The sequence below is a fragment of the Gossypium raimondii genome, chromosome 12 (genome assembly GCF_025698545.1).
Source record: "Gossypium raimondii isolate GPD5lz chromosome 12, ASM2569854v1, whole genome shotgun sequence".
In the NCBI taxonomy this organism is placed as follows: domain Eukaryota; kingdom Viridiplantae; phylum Streptophyta; class Magnoliopsida; order Malvales; family Malvaceae; genus Gossypium; species Gossypium raimondii.
The window spans coordinates 8990681-9011639 of record NC_068576.1 but is presented as its reverse complement, the minus strand read 5'-3'; the positions used below and the strand labels follow the sequence as shown (position 1 = coordinate 9011639).

The 20959-nt window shown below is 31.6% G+C and overlaps 2 protein-coding genes across 2 annotated transcripts; one reads left to right on the top strand and one right to left on the bottom strand.

Annotated features, from left to right (window-relative positions):
- The first annotated feature begins 17447 nt into the window (after positions 1-17447).
- On the top strand, positions 17448-17828 carry LOC105761955 (protein TRIGALACTOSYLDIACYLGLYCEROL 5, chloroplastic). The gene has a single exon (XM_012579885.1). It carries the CDS (start codon positions 17448-17450, stop codon positions 17826-17828), a length of 381 nt encoding a protein of 126 aa, XP_012435339.1.
- Positions 17829-18119: 291 nt separating this feature from the next.
- LOC105763159 (truncated transcription factor CAULIFLOWER C) lies at positions 18120-19296 on the bottom strand. Its single transcript, XM_012581281.2, has 2 exons — positions 19099-19296; positions 18120-18982 (listed from the first exon to the last, which is right to left on the bottom strand). The coding sequence occupies exon 2, from the start codon at positions 18962-18964 to the stop codon at positions 18203-18205; it is 762 nt and encodes a 253-aa protein (XP_012436735.1). The 5' UTR covers positions 18965-18982; positions 19099-19296; the 3' UTR covers positions 18120-18202.
- Positions 19297-20959: the final 1663 nt, after the last annotated feature.

Sequence of the window (20959 nt, the reverse complement as noted above, 5' to 3'; positions counted from 1 at the left end):
ACTTTTCAAAAGTAATGAAGAACTGGCCCTAACTATAATAGATGATATACTATTACATTATATAATAATATAGTATGTAACTATTACTAAAACTTTAAATACATATATATAACTATTGTTATATTATTGATTATAATAAAAGATATAGTCTTACATAATATTATAATGTTTAATCATTAATGCATATATATATATATATATATATATATATACTAATATAAAATATATTGAAGGATATAACACTATATAATATAATAGGAAGGCTAACTTTCAAATTTGTGAATATTATTTGGGCTTGGGTTTAGTATAATATATAGAAGTAGAGCATATTTCAACTAATATAATAATAATAAATAATATATAATAATTATGATAATATATGTGTATATTATTTGGGCTTGGGTTTAGTATAATATATTTGGAGTTTGAAAAAATATTTTGGAATATGAGTATTATGTTTATAAATTTAATAAAAATGATAAAAATTATTTAATTGTCAATATAATATAATAATAAACAATAAAATATATTTTTGTTAGGTAATATACATATCACATAATACATTTTACATATAATTAGCAATTTAATTATCTATATAAAGAACTCTAATTAATATCTATAATTTATGTTTTTATAAGACAAATCTGAATTTTGTTACGATGGTATAAAAGTAAAATGAATTATTAAATTGAAATTAAAATATTTATAACTTAAAAAAATCAAAATTATTTTATTTTATTAGAGCCTGCCCAACTCGATCCAAGCTTGAATTAAAAAAATTTAAGTTCAAAAAAATTTTGAATCTAAATATGTTTGAGCTTGAGAAAATCCTAACAGAAGACTTCCACCACAACACCAGTTCCTATGGAATCCCATCAAATCTGTTTGTATTTCAAATTTCTTTACTTTTGTTTTCTATTTTGGTATACTCCTAATAAATAGGAGATTTCAAATTTCTTTGCTCTTGTTTTCTATTTTGATGTACTCCTGACATATCATTGAAATGGGAAATGAAAGGTGAAGAATTCCATTCTTCTGTCATGGTATCAATGCGTTAACTTTCTTTTACTATCATGAACACCAAAAACTCTACACCCACTATCCACAATACAAATGAACCTCACAACACCTTGATTACTATTAATGTGACAACCCAAACTCTACTAAAACTCACATCTACCAATTATGTTTCTTGGAAACTACAGTTTCAAACCTTCTTCATTGGATATGATCTTTTAGGATATATTGATGGATCAAAACCTTGCACACCTGCTAAATCACCCAAAACCAAGTTACTACGTCGAATCATGCCTATACAATACGAATTCGACAGGATCAATTAATTTTGAATACGATAATTGGTTCCTTATCTCCTGCAATAATTGCATTCATATCACGAGCCAAAACTGCAAGAGAAGCATGCACAACCTTAGCCACCACTTATGCGAAGCCATCCCAAGGATGAATCAAGCAAATGAAAACTCACTTTAAGAATCTTATTGTAACCTCCCAATCCCGACCCAATTGTTATGGCTAAATTCAAAAAGCTACCTTGGCCACTAGATTGGCCTAGAAAAACTTTCGTTGTTTTCAAACATACTTTTTTTAAACCATATGAGTAACTAGGGAAATCGAATATTTAACTTACTTTCGCAAAAACATGAAAATTTTAGAAATCGATGATTTTGATATTTTATTTGTAAAAGTTTGATCACTATTCAAAACTTTCGTAATTCTAATCATATTTCAAAATCATTTGCCTTTTTATTCAAAACTAGATAACTTGGCTATTCGACTTTATTTAGGAAAACACGTTAACTCCAGAAAATCAAATGTCTTTAGAAATCTCATTTGTAAACATTAGTAATTTTGAAAACTAAATCTAATTTTATTAAAGACTCATTTCTCAAAATCGCAGAGAAAAAAATGTAATATTGATGACTTTTTATAAAAATCATAATGAAAAAATTTGCTAAAAACATATTTTGTTAAAAATCAATATTTTATGTAAATTCAATAAAATATCAATAGACAATTTAAAACCTCGAAAACTAAGTCATATCTTTGTCTAAAACTTCTTTTTGCTGCGCAGCGAAAAAGAGTGTTTTTGCCAGGTTTTTAATAAAAACCAAGTTTCATACATAATCTTATCAAACACTAATTTATGCAATTTTTAAAACTTAATGTCATGCAATCAAGTCATACGAAACAGAATAAAAATCTCCATAGTAATGTCCTATGCCACAGTCCATAAACAAACTTATTATAGTCCTAAAATAAGTATTAAACTTAATTTAAAATGCCTATGTATGAAAACATCTAAGAAATTCCTCTGATAGCCGTATCCAAGTCCTAGCCTCATGGGTTATCTAAAAAGTAGGAAAATTTAAAGAGATGAGCTTTTAAAGCCTAGTGTAAATTCAACATAAAAGAGAACAATATTTAAGCCATACATTTCATGAATATAGCAACACTTATATTCAACATCATCTCACATATATTAAGGTGCATGAGAATGTCAATGTAGAGCTTTTTCAGAAATCAATGCAAGTTTTTCAAAAGCATTCGTACCCATCTCCACTACACACCGATAAAGAGTTCCCCAGAACTCGTCCATCCAATAACACACCATGTTATGGTCAAGCCACTTAATATCACAGTCAAGCTACATCGTTGTGGTCAAGTCACTCAATAACGTTGTGGCCAAGCCACTCAATATCGAAGTCAAGCTGCATCATTGTGGTCAAGCCACTCAATAATGTTGTAGACAAGCCACTCAATAGCATTGTGGTCAAGCCGCTCAATAAAGTTGTGGCCAAGCCATTCAATAATGCAATAAAACTACCAAAGTCTTATTCCTTTCATAATCATCCCAACCCCATGCATGTGATATGGCATATGAACAATATTTTCAATGGCATGCTGAACATGCGAATCAAATTTATAATCAGCATAGTTGACATGCTTAACATGTGAATCGGATTTATAATTAATACAGTTGACATACTTAACATGCAAATCTTATCTCAATTATCACAATAATGGCATGATTTATATATGTCATGCATAACCAATATTGCCATAAAATCACATATCATGAGAGTTGGTATACATAATTTTACAACAATCATCAAGTCACATCAATTATAAAATACATTCACAAAATAAGCAGTTCGAGGTACTTACTTGTATTCTCCCCCTTATTACGGATTTAGCATCTCTTTATGAATACATAAGGTATTCTCAATATTTCACATTATGAGATTCTTATCAAGTTTTCAATCTTAAATAAATATATATCTAATATTTGGCGATAAGTCCATATGCAAATTTTTTTAATAAGTTAAATCCACACCTGATGATTAGTCTTTCCACTAGATCTAAACTCCAATATTCAATGATGGGACAAAAAGACAAATCTCTCACTTGACCTAATTTTAAAAATGATTTATTAAAGAAATACAATTATTAGTCTTGACCATGAATTCAATCTCTAACTCATAAGAGTTTAAGTAGAGAATTTACACTTGTTTCCTTTTTGTGAAGAAATTCGATTGATTTCTTATGGGTGTAGAGAATCTGAATAATCAAATCAGCCTTTCAAAAATAATCACGTAAAAATAAGCCCCTATTCATGATTATAAGTAATGGAGAAATTGATATGGATTTTCCCCATAGATACTTACGTTACTAAGATTAAGTTGGAGAGATCAACAGTCGCTAGAATAATCGTTCGATAGAGGAGATTTATCTAAGGAGGAGTTTAACATCCAAATAAAAAAAGAATAGATTAATTATCACTAAAGAAGTTAAGAGAAGATAAAAATTGGTGAAAAATGGTGACTAATGACAATGGTGGTGTGGCGGTGCTACGGCGATGAACGACGATGGTGAAGTGGTGGTTTGGTGATGGAGAATGATATCAAGTGGTGGTGAAAAGAATAGAAATTAGTGGTGAAAATGAGGAGGTTTAAAGGCTAAAATAAAATAAAAAAAAGGGAGAAAGAAACAAAATGAAAGAAAAATGTGAATGGTGGCTACCTTAGGTGGGATGGATGGTTCAAGCTTGGCAAATGGGAGAAAATGGAAGCTTTGGGAGACAATGGAATGAAAAGTGGATCATAGGGAACATGTGGAGTGAAAAGATGAAAGAATCTTCCTTTGCATGATAACTAAGAGTGGACAATAATGGAAACTTTGACTAAGGTTTTATGAGCCAAAAAATTTAATAAATAAAATGAGGATGTAGAGAATTGATCATCATAAGACCTAATGGAATCTAATTATGCTCCTAACCACTAGGCCAACTCACTTGATTTTTAACACTCCTACAACATTTATTTAAAAACATGGTGTGACATTTATTATGGTTTGAAGCAAAATTGCACCAAATAAAAAATAATGTGATGGAAGGAATTCGAACTCAGGTCTTCAAGAACAACTCCACCACTACTTAATCACTATACTTGATACATATTTATTATCAAATGTGCAAAGGTCATCTTAAAAAATTCAGGTGTGACCACTCTTGGTTCACTAACCCAATTTCTGTAAACTCGGTTTTTGGGATGTGACACTTACTAAGGGCTCTCTCAGCATTACAAATTCCTTGAAACCATTAAGGCCAAATCAGATTAACTTGCCATTCTCGGTGTATTATTCAATGATGAAGACTTCATCGACAAGATCCTAAACAATCTTGGTAAAGCCTACAGAGAGTTGGTTCATGCAGTCTAAGCCAGAGATAATCTAATCTCTTTTAAAGAATTACATGAAAAACTTATAAATTTTAAAGCCTCTCTCTAAGGTACCAAAAGTGATCCCTTATATTTTTTTGGTTCTACTAATCCAACAAATCAAACCAACAACAAGGGCCACTGTAACATCCACACTATGCCTCAGAGTTTGGTACAGTGAAGTATCGAGTTATGATTTAGTTGGAAATTCTTGAAATAGAATAAATAGAAATTTTAATTATTAAATTAGGAAGTATTTAATCCTAATAGAAAATTAGAAAATACTCCATAGATAGGAAAATTTTAAATAAAAGTCTTGACTTAATTGGAAGGGTATAGAAATTGTTGTGGCCAAAGTAGGAAAAATAAAAAGTTTGGAGATACATAGTGGTGGTATAAAGGAAGGGAGGCTTAAGAAAATTTTTTACCAAAAGTTAAGTATAAGTCGTGCTAGGAATTATGAAAGATGAAGGAGGATACAATGGTAGTTAGCCAAATAGATATTTTTAGACATAATGATAATGAGTCAATGTATAAAGATGGATGGCTAAGAGGCTCATTAGCAATTTGATCACTTTAATTATTTTAAAGGAAATGTGTAGAAAGATGGAGAAAAACATCCATCTTTCTTTCCAAACCGTCACTTTCATCCCTTCTTCTCCAAACATTTTCTTTTATCCCAAACATGCCATTCCACCATTGTTGAGCAAAATCAAGCTCAAAATCTTCCATTTGTTTGATGTTTCTTCAGTAAAGACACTAGATAAAGCTAATAGATACCTTATTTTTGTGAGGAGAGCTTCCATAGAGGAGTTGAAGAAGAGATAAAGCTAGGGCTTAGTTGTCATCTCAAGTATTTAAGGTAAGAACAGATAAAATCTTTCATAACATACATGTTAATTTCATTAAATAGCATGGGAAAAGTTATTTATTTGTGGTTTTAACTTGATAATATTATGTGTTTTGTTATGTATTTAAGAAAAAGAGAAGAAGGTTGAAGAGCCAATTGAAGGAAAAGGAAAAGAGAATACCAAAGAGTGAGAAGAAAAGAAAAATACTTCATTTCAACTTTTGTTGTAAGTCTTGCAAGATTTTAATTTATTTTCTTTAAATGTTTACATTGTAATATGGAAATTACTTAGGATAGAAATGTAAATTATATATATAGATATTAAACAAATTATGAAATTATGAAATTATGAGATTTGTAAAGAGAAATATAGGTGAAGAATATGAAATTGTATATTTGTTTGAATCTTGAGTAATGATGTTGTGAAATAAATATGTGTGAAAAAGGTGTTATACTTGTGATTTATGAAATGGGGACTAAATTGGGAAAATGGAAAAAATTGCGAAATCTTTTCCAAAATACTTATGTAAAGTATATAAATGTATGAAATTCATCTTTTATGCCCAAGTAGATAGAATTAGAACTATTAGGATATTAGTGGCATGCCATTAAAGATCCTCAGCGCTCTTTCTATTTTCTAGAATATTTGTGCTCTCTGTTTAGCACATTTGTGTTCTCTGTTTAGCATGTTTGTGTTCTCTGTATAGCACATTGGTGCTCTCCATTTACTTGTGCATATAGTTGCACCTCTATACTTGATCTGTATATCCTAAATTGTTCTAAATAGTCTACTGTGGGAAAATGTATGAAATGCAAGTAATACAAGTATTTAAAGTATCAAGGTAGGTATGGAAATTATTCAAGGTAAGTAATTTTTTTAGAAATAAATGTCTAGTTATAATGATATTTAGGTATGGAAGTACGGTGCAGATTTGTAACATATTAACATATGTTATGTTCATTTATTCTTATAGTGCTTAATAACCTTCCATTGGCTTAACAAGTTTATTTTCAACGCGTAAGTACAGTTAGATTTGATGAGTTTGATTGGGGTTGTTAGTTGCTCATCTCATCACATCCTCAAGCTCGAGAAAGTAGGTATTTTGTTTTGGTGTAGAAATGGCATGTACATAGTTTTTTTTTAGTTAAAGATTTGAGTATGATGGGCCATGTTACAAAATTTGTAATTTTTGAAGGATTTAAATGAAATTTTAGTATGTTAATGTTGTATGGAAATGTAGAAGTGTTTGAGTGTCTTTTATACTGAAATTGGAGTTTTAAATGGAATGAAATTAAGTTTTCGTGCAGGGACTAAGTTGCAAGAATTTTTAAAAGTTTTCAAAATTTTCAAACTATAGAGGACACGAGTTCAGAAAGTTACACGGCCTAGCCACACGGTCATGTAGCATACACGGGCTAGTGGCAGGACCATGTGTCTTTTGGGAAAAGTTGTCCTTGGAACCACACGATTCCAGTTTGTTACACGGGTTGTCAACACGGCAGTATGGCTCACATAGGCCATATGCACGGTCGTGTGACTATTGAAGGTAGTGTTTAAATAAACCACACGGTCTCAGAGACTGACACGGCTTGGGGACACAGTCAAGTGCCTTGTATTTCTTAAAATTTTATTTTTGACCCTAAAATGTTGTTGTAAATGTAATGATGACCTAAAATATATTTATCGGTTTCATAATTAATATCAATAATGTAATTTGAGTTGAATAAATTGTAATAATTAAGTTTTTATCAGTGAAATACTAAGTTGGTCATCTGATATGTAATGTAGTACTCCTATACTTGGTCTGGTAATCAGGTCAGGTATAAGAGTGTTACACCGTAAATTTTCAAACTCTAGCACTATCACAGGACACATCAACAACTGGCGATCACCTTCAACAACTAGCATTAACAATATAGGTTGGCACCCATCACCCAATTCTTCTACTTGCTCTGTTGCATCACTCAGGCCTAACACCCCACGGACAGAGTGTTATTCAGTACGACCTTATCTTAACATTGCTAAATTTTCCAAATTCAGGGGCATACAGCCAAGAGTTGCCCGTCCTTTCGTCTGGTTCAAGTTGAGTCATCTAACAACTCTAGTGTTTGAACAATAATCTCTCTATGGCAACCAAGAGCTCATTTTTCTACCAATATTTCTGTCACATCAACATGGCTCTCACCATGTCACTTCTAACTTCAACAATCTATCATTCCATGCACCATACCCAAGCCTCTAACGACATTATGATTAGAAATAGCACTACTCTTCCAATCATTCATATTAGTTCCATATCTCTCCAAACTCCCAATGCTCAATTTACCTTAAATAATGTTCTTTGTGTTCCACATATGAAAAAGAACTTGATTTCAATTTCCCAATTTTGCATCTCTAACAATATTTCCATTGAATCCTTGCCTCATTATTTTCTTGTGAAGGAACTTCGCACAGGGGTAACACTTTTGACAAGTCAAACTAAGGATGGTGTATATGAGTGGCCAACCTCTTCCTCATCCTCTTCACCCTTTACTTTTTCCAGTGTCAAGACCACTTTGACCGAGTGGCACCATCGATTGGGACACCCTGTATTTCCTATCTTACAACATGTTGTCTCTAGGTTCAAATTAGATTTATCATCTTCCTTGGTCTCACCTTTTTCATGTAATGCATGTCATTGGAAAAAGAGTCATAAGCTTTCATTATCTACGTCTACTTTTGTTTCCAATTGACCACTTCAAATAGTTTTTTCTGATGTTTGGACCTCACCAGTTATTTCCCATGCAGCTTTAAATATTATGTTATTTTTATTAATCATATTACCAAAAGTATATTTAGTTTTAACCCCTCAAACAAAAATCAGAAGTGAAAAATATTTTCATCAGATTTAAAACACTTATAGAAAACCATTTTGATAAAAAAAATAAAAACAGTGTATTCAGAAAATGTGGTGAATATACTACTCTTGTTAATTTTCTTACTACCAATGTCATATCTCATTTTACTACTCCACCCCATACTCCCGAGCACAATGGCTTCTCCGAGCGGTGTCATTTCCATATGGTGGAATCATGTCTCACTTTACTTTCCCATGTATCTATTCTATTAACTTTTTGGCCTAATTCTTTTACCAATGCTATATATTTAATTAATCGCATGCCAACTCTAACACTGCAATATTTTTCTCATTATGAAAGAATATTTTGTGCTTTTTCTAATTATTCCAAACTCAAAGTCTTTGGTTGTTTGTAATATACTTGGCTTCGCCCATATACAACACACAAACTTGAACCATGTTTCAAACCATGCATTTTTCTTAGGTACTCTCTCACTCAAAGTGCTTATTTTTGTTATGATCCATCCACAACCAAAATCTATGTTTCTAGACATGTGAAGTTTATTGAGTCCATTTTACCGTTTACATCATTACTTACTCAAACACCTCGTCTAGATTCTACCACTGTTTCCACTTGGATTCTACCACTAATACAAGTCGACATTCCACCACCATGCATATCACCATTCAAAGTCGATACCCAACATCCCCAATGCAAAGCTCTAACACAATCTCTACTCGTGACAAACCAAACAACCACTTCCCATCACTCTATAACTAACTCAAATCCAATCCATCCCACTGACCTCCACTACAAACCCCTTACCACCTGTCCCTCAACCTGCCCAAAACACACCATGACTAAACTATCCAATGCAAAGCAGATCAAAAGCCAACATTCATAAACCTATTCAAAAATTAAACCTTCATACCCAATTATCCAAATCGCCTGACCTTAAACCTACAACAATAACTCAAGCTTTGAAAGAACCAAAATGGCGTGGTGTCATGTTGGACTAATATGATGCTCTTGTTAGAAATGGAACTTGGGAGCTAGTGCCACCTGATTCTAGTCAAAATGTAGTGGGTTGTAAGTAGATTTTTTAAATTAAACATAACTCTGATGGTTCCATTAACAAGTACAAGGCACAATTAGTTGCAAAGGGGTTTCATCAATGTCTAGGATTTTATTATTATTACACCTTTAGTTCGATAATCAAACCAACCACCATCCATCTTGTTCTTTGTCTTGCAGTAATTCGTGGTTTGTCCTTTCGTTAGCTTGATGTCAACAACACCTTTTTACAAGGTAATCTCAGTGAGAATGTGTATATGATTCAACTATCAGGGTTCATTGATCGAGATTTTCCATCATATGTATATAAGCTTTGGAAAGATATCAATGGCCTAAAACAAGGATCTTGAGCTTGGTGTCAAAAACTCCGCAATTTCCTACTTTACTCAGGGTTCAAAAATTCACATACTGATACATCTCTATTCGTCTTCAAATCTGATGGCCATTCATTGAATCTACTTTTTTATGTTGACAATTTAATTGTCACTAGGGATAATGATGCAGTGGTAAATCGGTTTGTTCATTTCTTAGCAAGTTGATTTTCACTTAAGGACCTAGACATGCTTTCTTACTTGGTGTTGAAGTTCTTCCCAACAAGTATGGTCTTTAGTTTTTTCAATGACGTTACTTGTTGAACATTCTTGCTTGTGCACAAATGTTGGATGTTAAACCAGTTCTGTAACACCCCTAGCTTGTCTTTGTCGTTGGATTAGGGTTACAGAGTGTTACTTTACAATCAGAACATTTAAACATTATACCATTTAATATTATAAACAGATAATAAACTAGTCATAGACATGCATGATGCCCTCAACTTGAGCCCTCGAGACCCTAAAAATAACGTAGAAATAATTTAGGACCATTTGAAACAGTTTGGAAGGTTTAGGAAAAAGATGCAAAATTTGCATAACAGGGGTCACATGGCTGTGTGGCCAAGCCATGTGCCTCACACGGCTGAGACACACGCTCGTGTCTCAAGTCATGTAACAATTGAACTAAGGACACGTGACCCTGTCCCAGCCCATGTCCTCACCTGTGTAACTCTCTGAATAGGGTCCACGATGGGGTCACACGCCCGTGTGCCAAGCCATGTAACTCTCTGAGTTGCCTCACATGTCCGTATGACAGGCCGTGTGTTAAGCTGTGTAACTCACTAACTTGCATCCTAAAGAAATCATCAAATGACACACGGTCGTGTCTCCAAACACACGGTTGAGTCATACGCCCTTGTCTCAGGCCGTGTGGACCCAAAATGAACCTTAAACAACAATTTTACCATTTCAAGCGTACTTGGACTCTAAGTAATCCATTTACCAGCCAAAAGACCTATTCAAAGAGACATTAAACAAGCTAAAAACATGTTAAATCAACCATCCTAAGTGTCTAACCAATTTATCATCATTGATACCACAAGTATATACAATTTTACAGCAAAAAGAATTATCATTCAAAGTATGATAAATCACACCATCTAACACTCAACCAATATGCCTAACATAGGCACCTCAATCACAACATTCCATTAACTCATACCATATATTTGCACTAACACATCTTCCTTAGTTCACTTATCATATTAAGTTAACTACTTGCACTTAAGATCATACTTTTAACATTTTACATATCAAAACAATATTAATTACATACAAGCCTATTACATGCCATATAATCCAGAATGAACGTTCTAAAAACTAACGAAAATGAGTGCATACTGTGACTTGGGTGTCGATCTGACCGTCCAACCTTCAAAGTATCTACAATAACAGAAATTAACGCAAGTAAGCTCATTGAAGCTTAGTAAGTTCAACGTACTAAAATGAAAAATCTTACCGAAATAAGTAAAAAAAAATCATTCAATAATAATACAACCATATGTGTTCCCTATCATCCACAATCTTAACCAGGTGAATTTTAAAATTTAATTCAAAGCCTAAATACATATCATAACCATCAAAATTTCTAAACAAGTTACATTACAAAGATTTACAATCTGATGAACAACTTACAGATATGAGTACATCAATATTCCAACCGAAAACACGTCAGATGCTCATAAGAGCTAATCCACCCAATAACACGCTAGCCAATCTACCTGATAACACGCCAATTGCTCCGAAGAGCTAGTCCAACTGAAAACACACCAAAACAGGGTGTATAACATCAGAGTTGCAACAAATTTTAAACCTCAACCTACTTGGGAAAAATATATATATCACTCCACCATAAGCTCCACTACAATCCCCCATAACATGCCATATCTAGATTGTACTCTATTCCGCGTTCAATCTGATCCAAGTATTGAATTTCAATAACTTTGTTTCATTTATAATCAAATATATCTATTATATCACATTATATCATCAAACATTTCATATAGATGTTAAGTTATAAACTGTACAAACTTACTTGGACTGAATTGTAGTAGTTGCAGAAGTTTAGGGACTAATCTATGATTTTTTCTTTTCCACGTATATTAACAAGGTCTTGATCTAGAATGTAAAATTTCTCAATTATTAATTTTCACCTTAAAATTCACTTTACATTTTATACCTTTTATTTTTAAATTTACATAATTACCCTTAACTTTTACAAATTTTGCAAATTAGTCCCTTAACCGAAAATCATCAAATTAACCATTTTTCTAAGGTCAAAATTACTACCAAATATCTAAGGCTTCTAAAAAATCCATAAAAGACCTCATATTCACCTTTAATCCTTGAAAATTTGACATTTTAACAATTAAATCCTTAAACAAAAAACTAACTAAAATCACTTTATAAAACCATCAAAAATCATAACCAAAGCTTCAAACATATAGTTATCATCTCAAAAAACCAAAATTCATCAATGGTAACTTCCAAAATTTTTAACAGATTCAAAAATGAAGGTACGGACTAGCTGGACCTAATTGCAACTGTGACAGCCCAATTTCGACCCTAACCGGACATAGTAGTTTCGAAACCACAAATTCGAGTTAGAAAATTATTTTAATATTATTTTTTTGTTTATAATGTGTGAATTTGATTGTGTAAAATTTTTGTGTTTAAATTTTATCGTTTGAATGACCGATTAAAGAAAATGGCTTAATCGCGTAAAATGAAAATTTGATAGTTAAATGTATGAATGCCTAATTGAACTTGTCTTTATAATATGATGCACTTATGTTGAAATTAGGCCCTAGCTAATATTAGTGGGCGGCATTGACATTAATATATAATAGTTATATATTGTTTTATAAGGTTATAATGGTAAAACATGAAATAACTTATATTAAATAAAATAAAAACAAAATATTCATACATGAAAACTTTGTTCTTGCCGAAATAGAAAAATAAAAGAAAAATAAGTTAGGGATTTGGCTTTGTGCTTCTTTAATTGAGGTATGTTTTGCTTCGATTTTTGATAATTTTTACGTTTTTGTGAGTGTTGCTTTGAATACTACAAAATCCATGCCTTAATTTTCAAATTTGATGATTATTTTGTGAATTTCCATTGATGATAGCTTGTAGTTTTAGTGGTTGATGATGAAATATTAAAGATATGTGAAAGATTATAATGTTTTGTTTTTGAATTTTGATAAATTTAATTATTTTGAGTTAAATTATAAAAATATTAAATTGAGGGACTAAAATGTGAAATAAATGACATGCATGGACTTATATGAGTCTAGGGAACATTCGGCGAAGCTATAGTATGGTTAATTTGGAATATTTTGTGTTTTGTACAAGTTGGACTAAATTATAAAAATGTAAAATATTAGGGCAAAATGGTAAATTTCCCATTTATGTGGTTTTGGATTAAATTGAATGAAATTATGTTTGAATGGGTTCAATTTGAATATGTTTAGATAAAGAATTAAAGAAATCAGACTTGGATCGGGGAAAAACTAAAGTCGTCGATTAATCGTTTCATTCTAGTTTATCACCGTCCGAGGTAAGTCTATTAGCAAATAAACTTTATAAAAAAATTAGTATTTACATATAAGTTTTATAAGCTGAAAATAAGTGAATGAGTTGTAGGTATACGATAGCGAATATATATATTTCTATAAGTCAAAACTAAATGTATGAGATATATATATGTGTGTATGTGTGTGTGTGTGTAGCCAAGGTATGTTTTGAGTACTATAAGTTGAATTGAATTTTATAAAATATATATATTCTTTAGTCGAATATATGTTTGAGATTTATATGCTGAATGTAATTATGTGAATTATATATATTTATGTTAGCCGAAAGTATGCTTAGTAAGAAGATTTGTGTATGAACTCAATTATGTTGAGATACGATAATTGAAAAGTTTTATACGAAACTTAAAGAACATTTAGAAATTTCTTATAATGTATTATGTGAAAGATCAACTTCGTATCCAATATATTCAGGCTCTATGTGCCTAGCAGGCTTGATGCCGGTGAAATATTTCAGATTTTATGTCTAGCAGGCTTTATGCCGGTGTATTAAATCAGGCTTTAAGCCTAGCAGGCTTTTATGCCGATGTATCATTTCAAGATATGTGCCCGATGAATTCTATGACAATGTGATATCAAATAGAATTGTAAAGTTATAATGACCAGGTATGTGTTATATCATATCTTATTCAATGATTAGGTAAGTACATTGATTAATTATAAAATAAAAGATATTTATGTGTGTGTAAGTATATATTAAGTAAATTCGGCCTTATCTTTGTTGATATGTATAAGTTTGAAAGATTATTAAATAATTATAATTAAAATGTCTTGAGATTAATGATTGTTTGGTAGTTGTTGTATAATGTTTATTCGCCGATAAAATTATCAAAGAAATTATATGATTTATATATTTCTTTTATGTTATGCTAAAGACTTACTAAGCTAAGTTAGCTTACTTTGTATTTTTAATTATCTTTGTTTTATAGATTTTTGGAGGTTGTTACAAGCTCGGGGATTTGTCAGTAAAGCTCATCACACTATCAAATAATTACGGTATCTTATAAATTGAAAATTATTTTGGAATTATGGCATGTATAGACTAGCTTTGAAGTTTGCTTAAAATTCGAACGTGTATATATATTTAAGCCATGCGAAAATGGCTTAATTAGCTTGTTGTGTTCGGTTTTGGATGAATGATGGTTTATACATATTTTGATTCAGGTTTGGCATTTTATGGATAGTAGTACATATGTGTGGAAGTTATATGTGACATGTTGGAATAGTAGTAAAGTGAATATATAATATGAACTATAAATGGAAGTGTACTTTTAGATGTCAATGATGAGTTACTTAAGTATCACTATTAGGGTGAATGAATGTTTATATGCTTGTTTGTGTATTAATCTGGATTTGTGGTTTGGATACGAAATTTGAAGATGGTATGTTTAAATGTGAGAGTTGGATTTAAATGAAAGTTTATATAAATATGTTGTTAAATTAATGAATTTTCCTATGGATATCAATTTTATAATTTTTATAGCATATAATTTCATGGTATGTATTAAGTGATTTAATTATGAGCATGTATGTGCATGCATAAAAAAGGGTCAATTCAATTATAAGTTTTAAGCGATTCATGAAAAGTTGTATATGCATTGGAATTTGGTTAGTAAGGTTGGTTTTATTTTAAGCATATAATGCAATTTGAATTGGTAATAGTTGGACCACATTGATTCGATTATTTAGTAGATTAAATTTAGCTATGCTTGGGTGAGCATTCGATTATAAGTAGGATAAATTGGTTTGGTCATCTAATTTTAATATAATCATATTTATATTTGTTTTATTTTACAGATGGAACCATTAAATATATGTCTATATTATCATTGAATGTGAACGGATCATTTTAATAATTATAGTAAATTGTATCATTTATTTTATGAAATAAGTTTGCTTGTAATATGAAATGGTTAATGACGCATTCATCTAAGAACATCGAATTATGTTTAAACATGTATACATATATATATAATGTATAACTTTAAGGCATGTTTAATTGTCGAGAATATTATGACTATATTCTTAAAATGAATTGAATAAATTTATTAAGGTATGATTTGTGCTTTGATGTGAGTATGTTACTCTAGATCTTATTTATTTGGTTCTAGATTATAACTAGTTTTATAATGTTAATTGGAAGTAAATTTCTTATGTATATAAATTAATAGTAAATTATTGGTATATGTATTTGGTTTAAATATTAAGCATGCAAATTTAGTATATTTGGGCTTATCTCATTTTGTATAAGTTATTTTTTTGTTAGAAAAAAAATAGGCATTAAGTCTGGTAATGCCTCGTAACCCCAATCCGGCGACGGACATGGGTTAAGGGTGTACAGCAACGATATCAAAAACATAAAAATTATAAGAAAGGGACTCAAAATCACTTACATGCAAAGCTTTATGTTTGGCCGAATTTGAAGCTCCAAAAATGGTGAATTTCTCTTTTGATTTTCGGTGGAAGAGCATGAAAAGATGATGGCCAATTTCTTTTTGTTTTATTAATCTTTAGTTAATTTACTAAATTACAAATGTACCCTTAATTATAACCTTATAACTTAACAATTTAAAAGCCTATAATCGTCCATCAATAACCTTATGGACTAATTATTTCTTAAGTCCCCTTCATTTAATAATTAGACTATCAAATCAATAGAATTCAAGATTTACTAAATTTTGTACTTTTTTCAATTTAGTCCTTTTTCCTTCATTAACTATCTATTACTTACGTGCCTTGACATTGCCTTTGGGATTAATAAGTTGTCTCAATTTATGCACAAGCCAACCACTGAACACTAGGCCCTTGTTAAATTATTACTTAGATATCTTTGTGGAACTCATCATCATGGTCTCCAGCTCTATCGTGCCTATCTTACATCCTTGCATGCATTCTCTAATGTTGATTAGGCTGGAAATGTTAGTGACTTCTCATCCACTAATGCTTACATCATCTATTTGGGTCGCAACCCCATCTCCTAGAGCTCCAAAAAGCAACAAATCGTTGCTCATTCCCCCACAGAGGCTGAATATCGATCTATTGCTAACACTACTGCTAAAATGATTTGGGTTTGCTCTCTATTAAATGATCTTGGTCTTCAACCTTCTACATGCCCGGTGATATACTATGATAATATTGGGGCAAACCAATTGTGCTCTGACCCAATTTTTCATTCATGAATGAAACATGTGGCCATCATATTTCATTTCATTCGTGATCAAATACAAAATGGTACTTAGCGGGTTGCACATGTATCCTCAATTGATCAGCTCGCTGATATTTTAACAAAACCACTCCCTTGGACTCACTTTCTCGTTCTTTGGGACAAGATTGGCCACTCTTGTTGAGTCCATCTTGAGGGGGCCTAACAGAAGACTTCCACCACAAGACCGGTTCGTATGGAATCTCATCAAATATGTTTGTATTCCAAATTTCTTTACTTTTGTTTTTTGTTTTGATGTACTCCCGATATATAGGAGATTTCAAATTTCTTTGCTCTTATTTTCTGTTTTGATGTACTCCTGATATATAAGAGTTAGTTGTGGGCTTCATATGTGTATATATCATTAAATGATAAATGAAATGTGTCGAATTCTATTTTTCTATCAAATCCAACCCTTAAAAAACCTGAATCTAAAAAAATCCAAATCCAAAATAATTCAAGCCCTAACAAAACAAATAGAAAAAAAAAGTGAGATCCAATCCCACTCATTTGCCACCGAAAAAGGCTCTATTAAAAAATAATACTTTTAGACGAAATTCAAATTGAAAAGAAAAAAAAAAACCCTACGAAATTAGATAATTACTTATGTCATTCTGTTAACACGTAGTCCGTAACCTAAAAGGCTGTAGTTGTCATAAACAGGATAATTTCCCTTCATATTATCCAACGCCACGATTGATAAAGTTCTCAATTTCAAGTCGCCCACGTCCCAACCCAATCTCCATTTCACTATACACCAACTTCCCTTGGCTCAATCACATGAAAACCAGATCCAAAGACGCAAATTCCTTGTGGAAATGGAAAGGAAACATGAAGAGGAAAAAGAAAGACAAGCAATTTCCAGTGTCAGAATTCCTCCGTGAAAGCCGCCAGAAAGTGGAGGAGAACGTACTAGGCCCAGGCGGCGGTGCTGGGATCGGTTGTGGCGTTGGAGTTGGTTTCGGCTTGGTTGGGGGAATTGGGTATGGTGGGTGGCCTTGGAACCATTTGAAGCTTGCGTTTGGGGTTGGAGCTGGTTGTGGTATTGGGTTTGGGTTCGGATTTGGACAGGGTATTGGTTATGGTTTTAGTTTAGAATCTTTGGAGTCCAACTTGTCTAAAGATAGTTCCGATTCCAACAGAAAATTTTTGATTTCTTAGGAAGCCGAACAATGTTGCTATGTTTCAATTGTGTTGAGCTGTTGTTCTTTTCAAACCTCTAATTACTGGATGGATTTGTACTGGTTTTCAACAAGTATTCTCGTGTTTTTTCTTCTTTTTTTGTCGGAGTTGCATGCAGCCCAGGTGTTTGATATATTGTCAACATAACATAGTTTACCCCTTTAAAATAAAATAATGTCAGAGCCAATGTCACCGAGTTTCATAATATGTTTTTCATCTAGATAATACTTTCAAACAGAAGCGACTAGACCCTATAATAGTCATACCCAATGAAAACAAAACACCACTTATCCAAGAATATCAATACTATAATGTATTTCCAGAAATCCTAAAAAAGGGAAGGAAAAAAAAAGTCAATTGAAAGGAGGAAAGAAACCCAAGTCTGAAGCATTCATCTGAGGGGGAAAACCAGGCATCATTGGATAATAAATGCATGGAAGAACAGGGTTAACGTTAGGGCCGTAGTAACCCATCGAGGAATTAGCATTCTTGTAAGGTGGTTGTACCGAAGATGGATCAACATAATGAACCGGCAATGGAACATACGGAATATTACTACTATTTTCGTACTCAGGATAGCTAATAAAATTTTTCTTTGGCCAATATGTCTGAAAACTCTGGTGTTGTGGGGTTTCAATCGGTTCTTGGTAGATAACAGCTTCCTTTCCCTTCCCCTTGTTCTTTGGTGATCCAGGTACTCCCTTAAGAACCTGTTTTGATTGATTTACGTTCATAACAGCAGCAATCTTTGCATCCAATTCGAAAATCAAGTTTCGAAGTTGATTCTCAGAGTAGTGATTGATCATATTCTTGTGATCCGATATATCAAATTTGTCACCAAATCTTCTCCTCTTACTTGCGGAAGAATCACAAGCTGTTTTGTCAATACGCCGCTGCTTGAACCACTCGATGATTTGTTCAGCTTCCACATTATTATGGGGCCAAATCTCAGCTTTTTCTTTACCATGTTCATAGATGATGAGCAGTAGCTTGATATCACAAAGAATTGATAACTCCTTGGCCTTCTTTAACAAATTAGACCTTCTCTTTTCGAAAACTCTCTTACGAGCCTTCTCATTCTCTATCAGCTTCATCTCCGTCCTACGTTTGCCCATCGGTTCTGATATGATAAACTGAATTGCACACACACACATATATATAAATAAAGCTTTATAATTTACTGACAATGTAACAGAGAGAGACTAACAATCAGTAAGGTCGGAAACAGAAAATAAAAAAATTAGCTTACTTTGCTTTCCTGTCGGAAACTAGAACGCAAGAGAGCGCTTAGGAGGGTGAGACAGAGGGCTTGTGAGAGGTATGTCTTGCGGCGGGGTTGTCTGAAGAGAGATGAGAGTAGGTCGGCAAATCTTTAGAGGAAACTTGTTTTCGATTTGCAAATTTATTAGTATCTATATCTCTATTTATACTAATATGGTTTTCCTGAGTTTTTATATATATATCTGGTCAAAACAAGACCTTGATATCATAGCTTAAAGATATCGATTCAATTATATAGATTAAGAATAATGTCAAATCAAAATTACTATAATTAAAATTAATAATTACGAGTCTTTTAAGAATTTGTAAAACTAAATCTTTTCTTTGATATCATTGTCAGCTTTTGGGTTGATTGTTAGTTATTTTTATTTTGTTTTTAATTTTAATCTACATTATCTTAAATATGTGTTTCATGATTTTTGTTTTGTATACTTTGTTTTTTTTTTAAGTTGATGTGATTTTATTTTAAATTTTTAGTTTTAGTCTATTCTGACATATATATGATATTTGATAATATAAAGATTCCATCAGATCTATTAGTAACCATTTTTAAAGGTATTTATCATGATAAATTATAGTGATTGTAATACATTCGAGATTATTAGAAAGATAAGTCATTTAAGACTTGACATTTTGTGCATCATTAATGCGGTGGGCCTCTTAGGGATTTTAGCAGTTATTTTTTGGTTAATCGGGTTAATTTAATGATGGTGGGGCTAGAGTGCAAATTTCACCGATTTGATTAAGTTGATGCATCCTGATTTCTTTCTGAATTATTACAATGTTGTAGTTACTATTACTTTGTCTTTCTCTTTTTTTTATATTATTATGTAGACATGACATTTGTGCATTAATTTGTAATGATTTATTTATCATTTGTACTATGTGTCATATTTTTGCATTCTTTTAGTTAATGATTCCCAGTAATAAATAGTATTCTATTTAAAACAAAAAGAATTTTTAGATCTACATTGCTAGCTAATTGAGCTTTAGCTCAATGGGCTTTATTATTATTGAAACAATTAAAAGGATATGGATTCAAGTGCGTTTAAGTATGTGTTTTTTCAATTTAAAATTGAAAGGGTTATAGGTAGAATTAGGCATTATGTAAAAAAAAATTCTATACTATATATAAAGCATGGCGTAGTTGATGTCGAAGTCAATCAAGCATTAACTCTGTTGAGTTATGAAAAAATATTCTTATTTTATAAAGTAAATTATATTATTTTGAGAGTATTTTACCCTTCAACCAAATTATATTATTTTTAGAGTATTTTACCCTTCAACATTTGTTTTTACCCTTCAACCAAATTCTTTGTTATTTATATTTTTATAGATATATTTATTAATAATTCTATTTTTCACCCACATTTTGAGTTTACAATAATATAGTTTTAATAAATAGGGTAGCTATATAAATTGTGACATAACTATAAAAAAATTTCATTTTAGGCACCCAAAATAAAAGTTTACAATTTAGCTACCCACGTTACATAGTTCGTTCATTTTGGTCACTCACTCTTGTTATGACTCTTTCTTTAAACCATATGTAGCAAAACATTAAAATGAAAATAACCCTACCTAGATGGAATTAAGGATTAGAGCTAGAGATATGGTAGTTCTTTACTAGCAAAGAGCTGGAAGCAATGGCCAAACAATAAATTTTGAGAGCCTATAGTATGTTTCTTCATAATCAATCCCAAGACCTAAACACGCTTAGATAGTTTATCAAATTAATCAAATTTGGTGCTTCCATTACCTCTTTAATGGATAACCAAAATTCTCTTCTTCTTTTTTTTTTTGTAAAATGGTTTCCCTATGGGGAAATG

Excerpts from the sequence above, each read along its gene's own strand:
- LOC105761955 (XM_012579885.1), top strand. The coding sequence starts at position 17,448 with ATGAAAACCAGATCCAAAGACGCAAATTCCTTGTGGAAATGGAAAGGA.
- LOC105763159 (XM_012581281.2), bottom strand. The coding sequence starts at position 18,964 with ATGGGCAAACGTAGGACGGAGATGAAGCTGATAGAGAATGAGAAGGCT.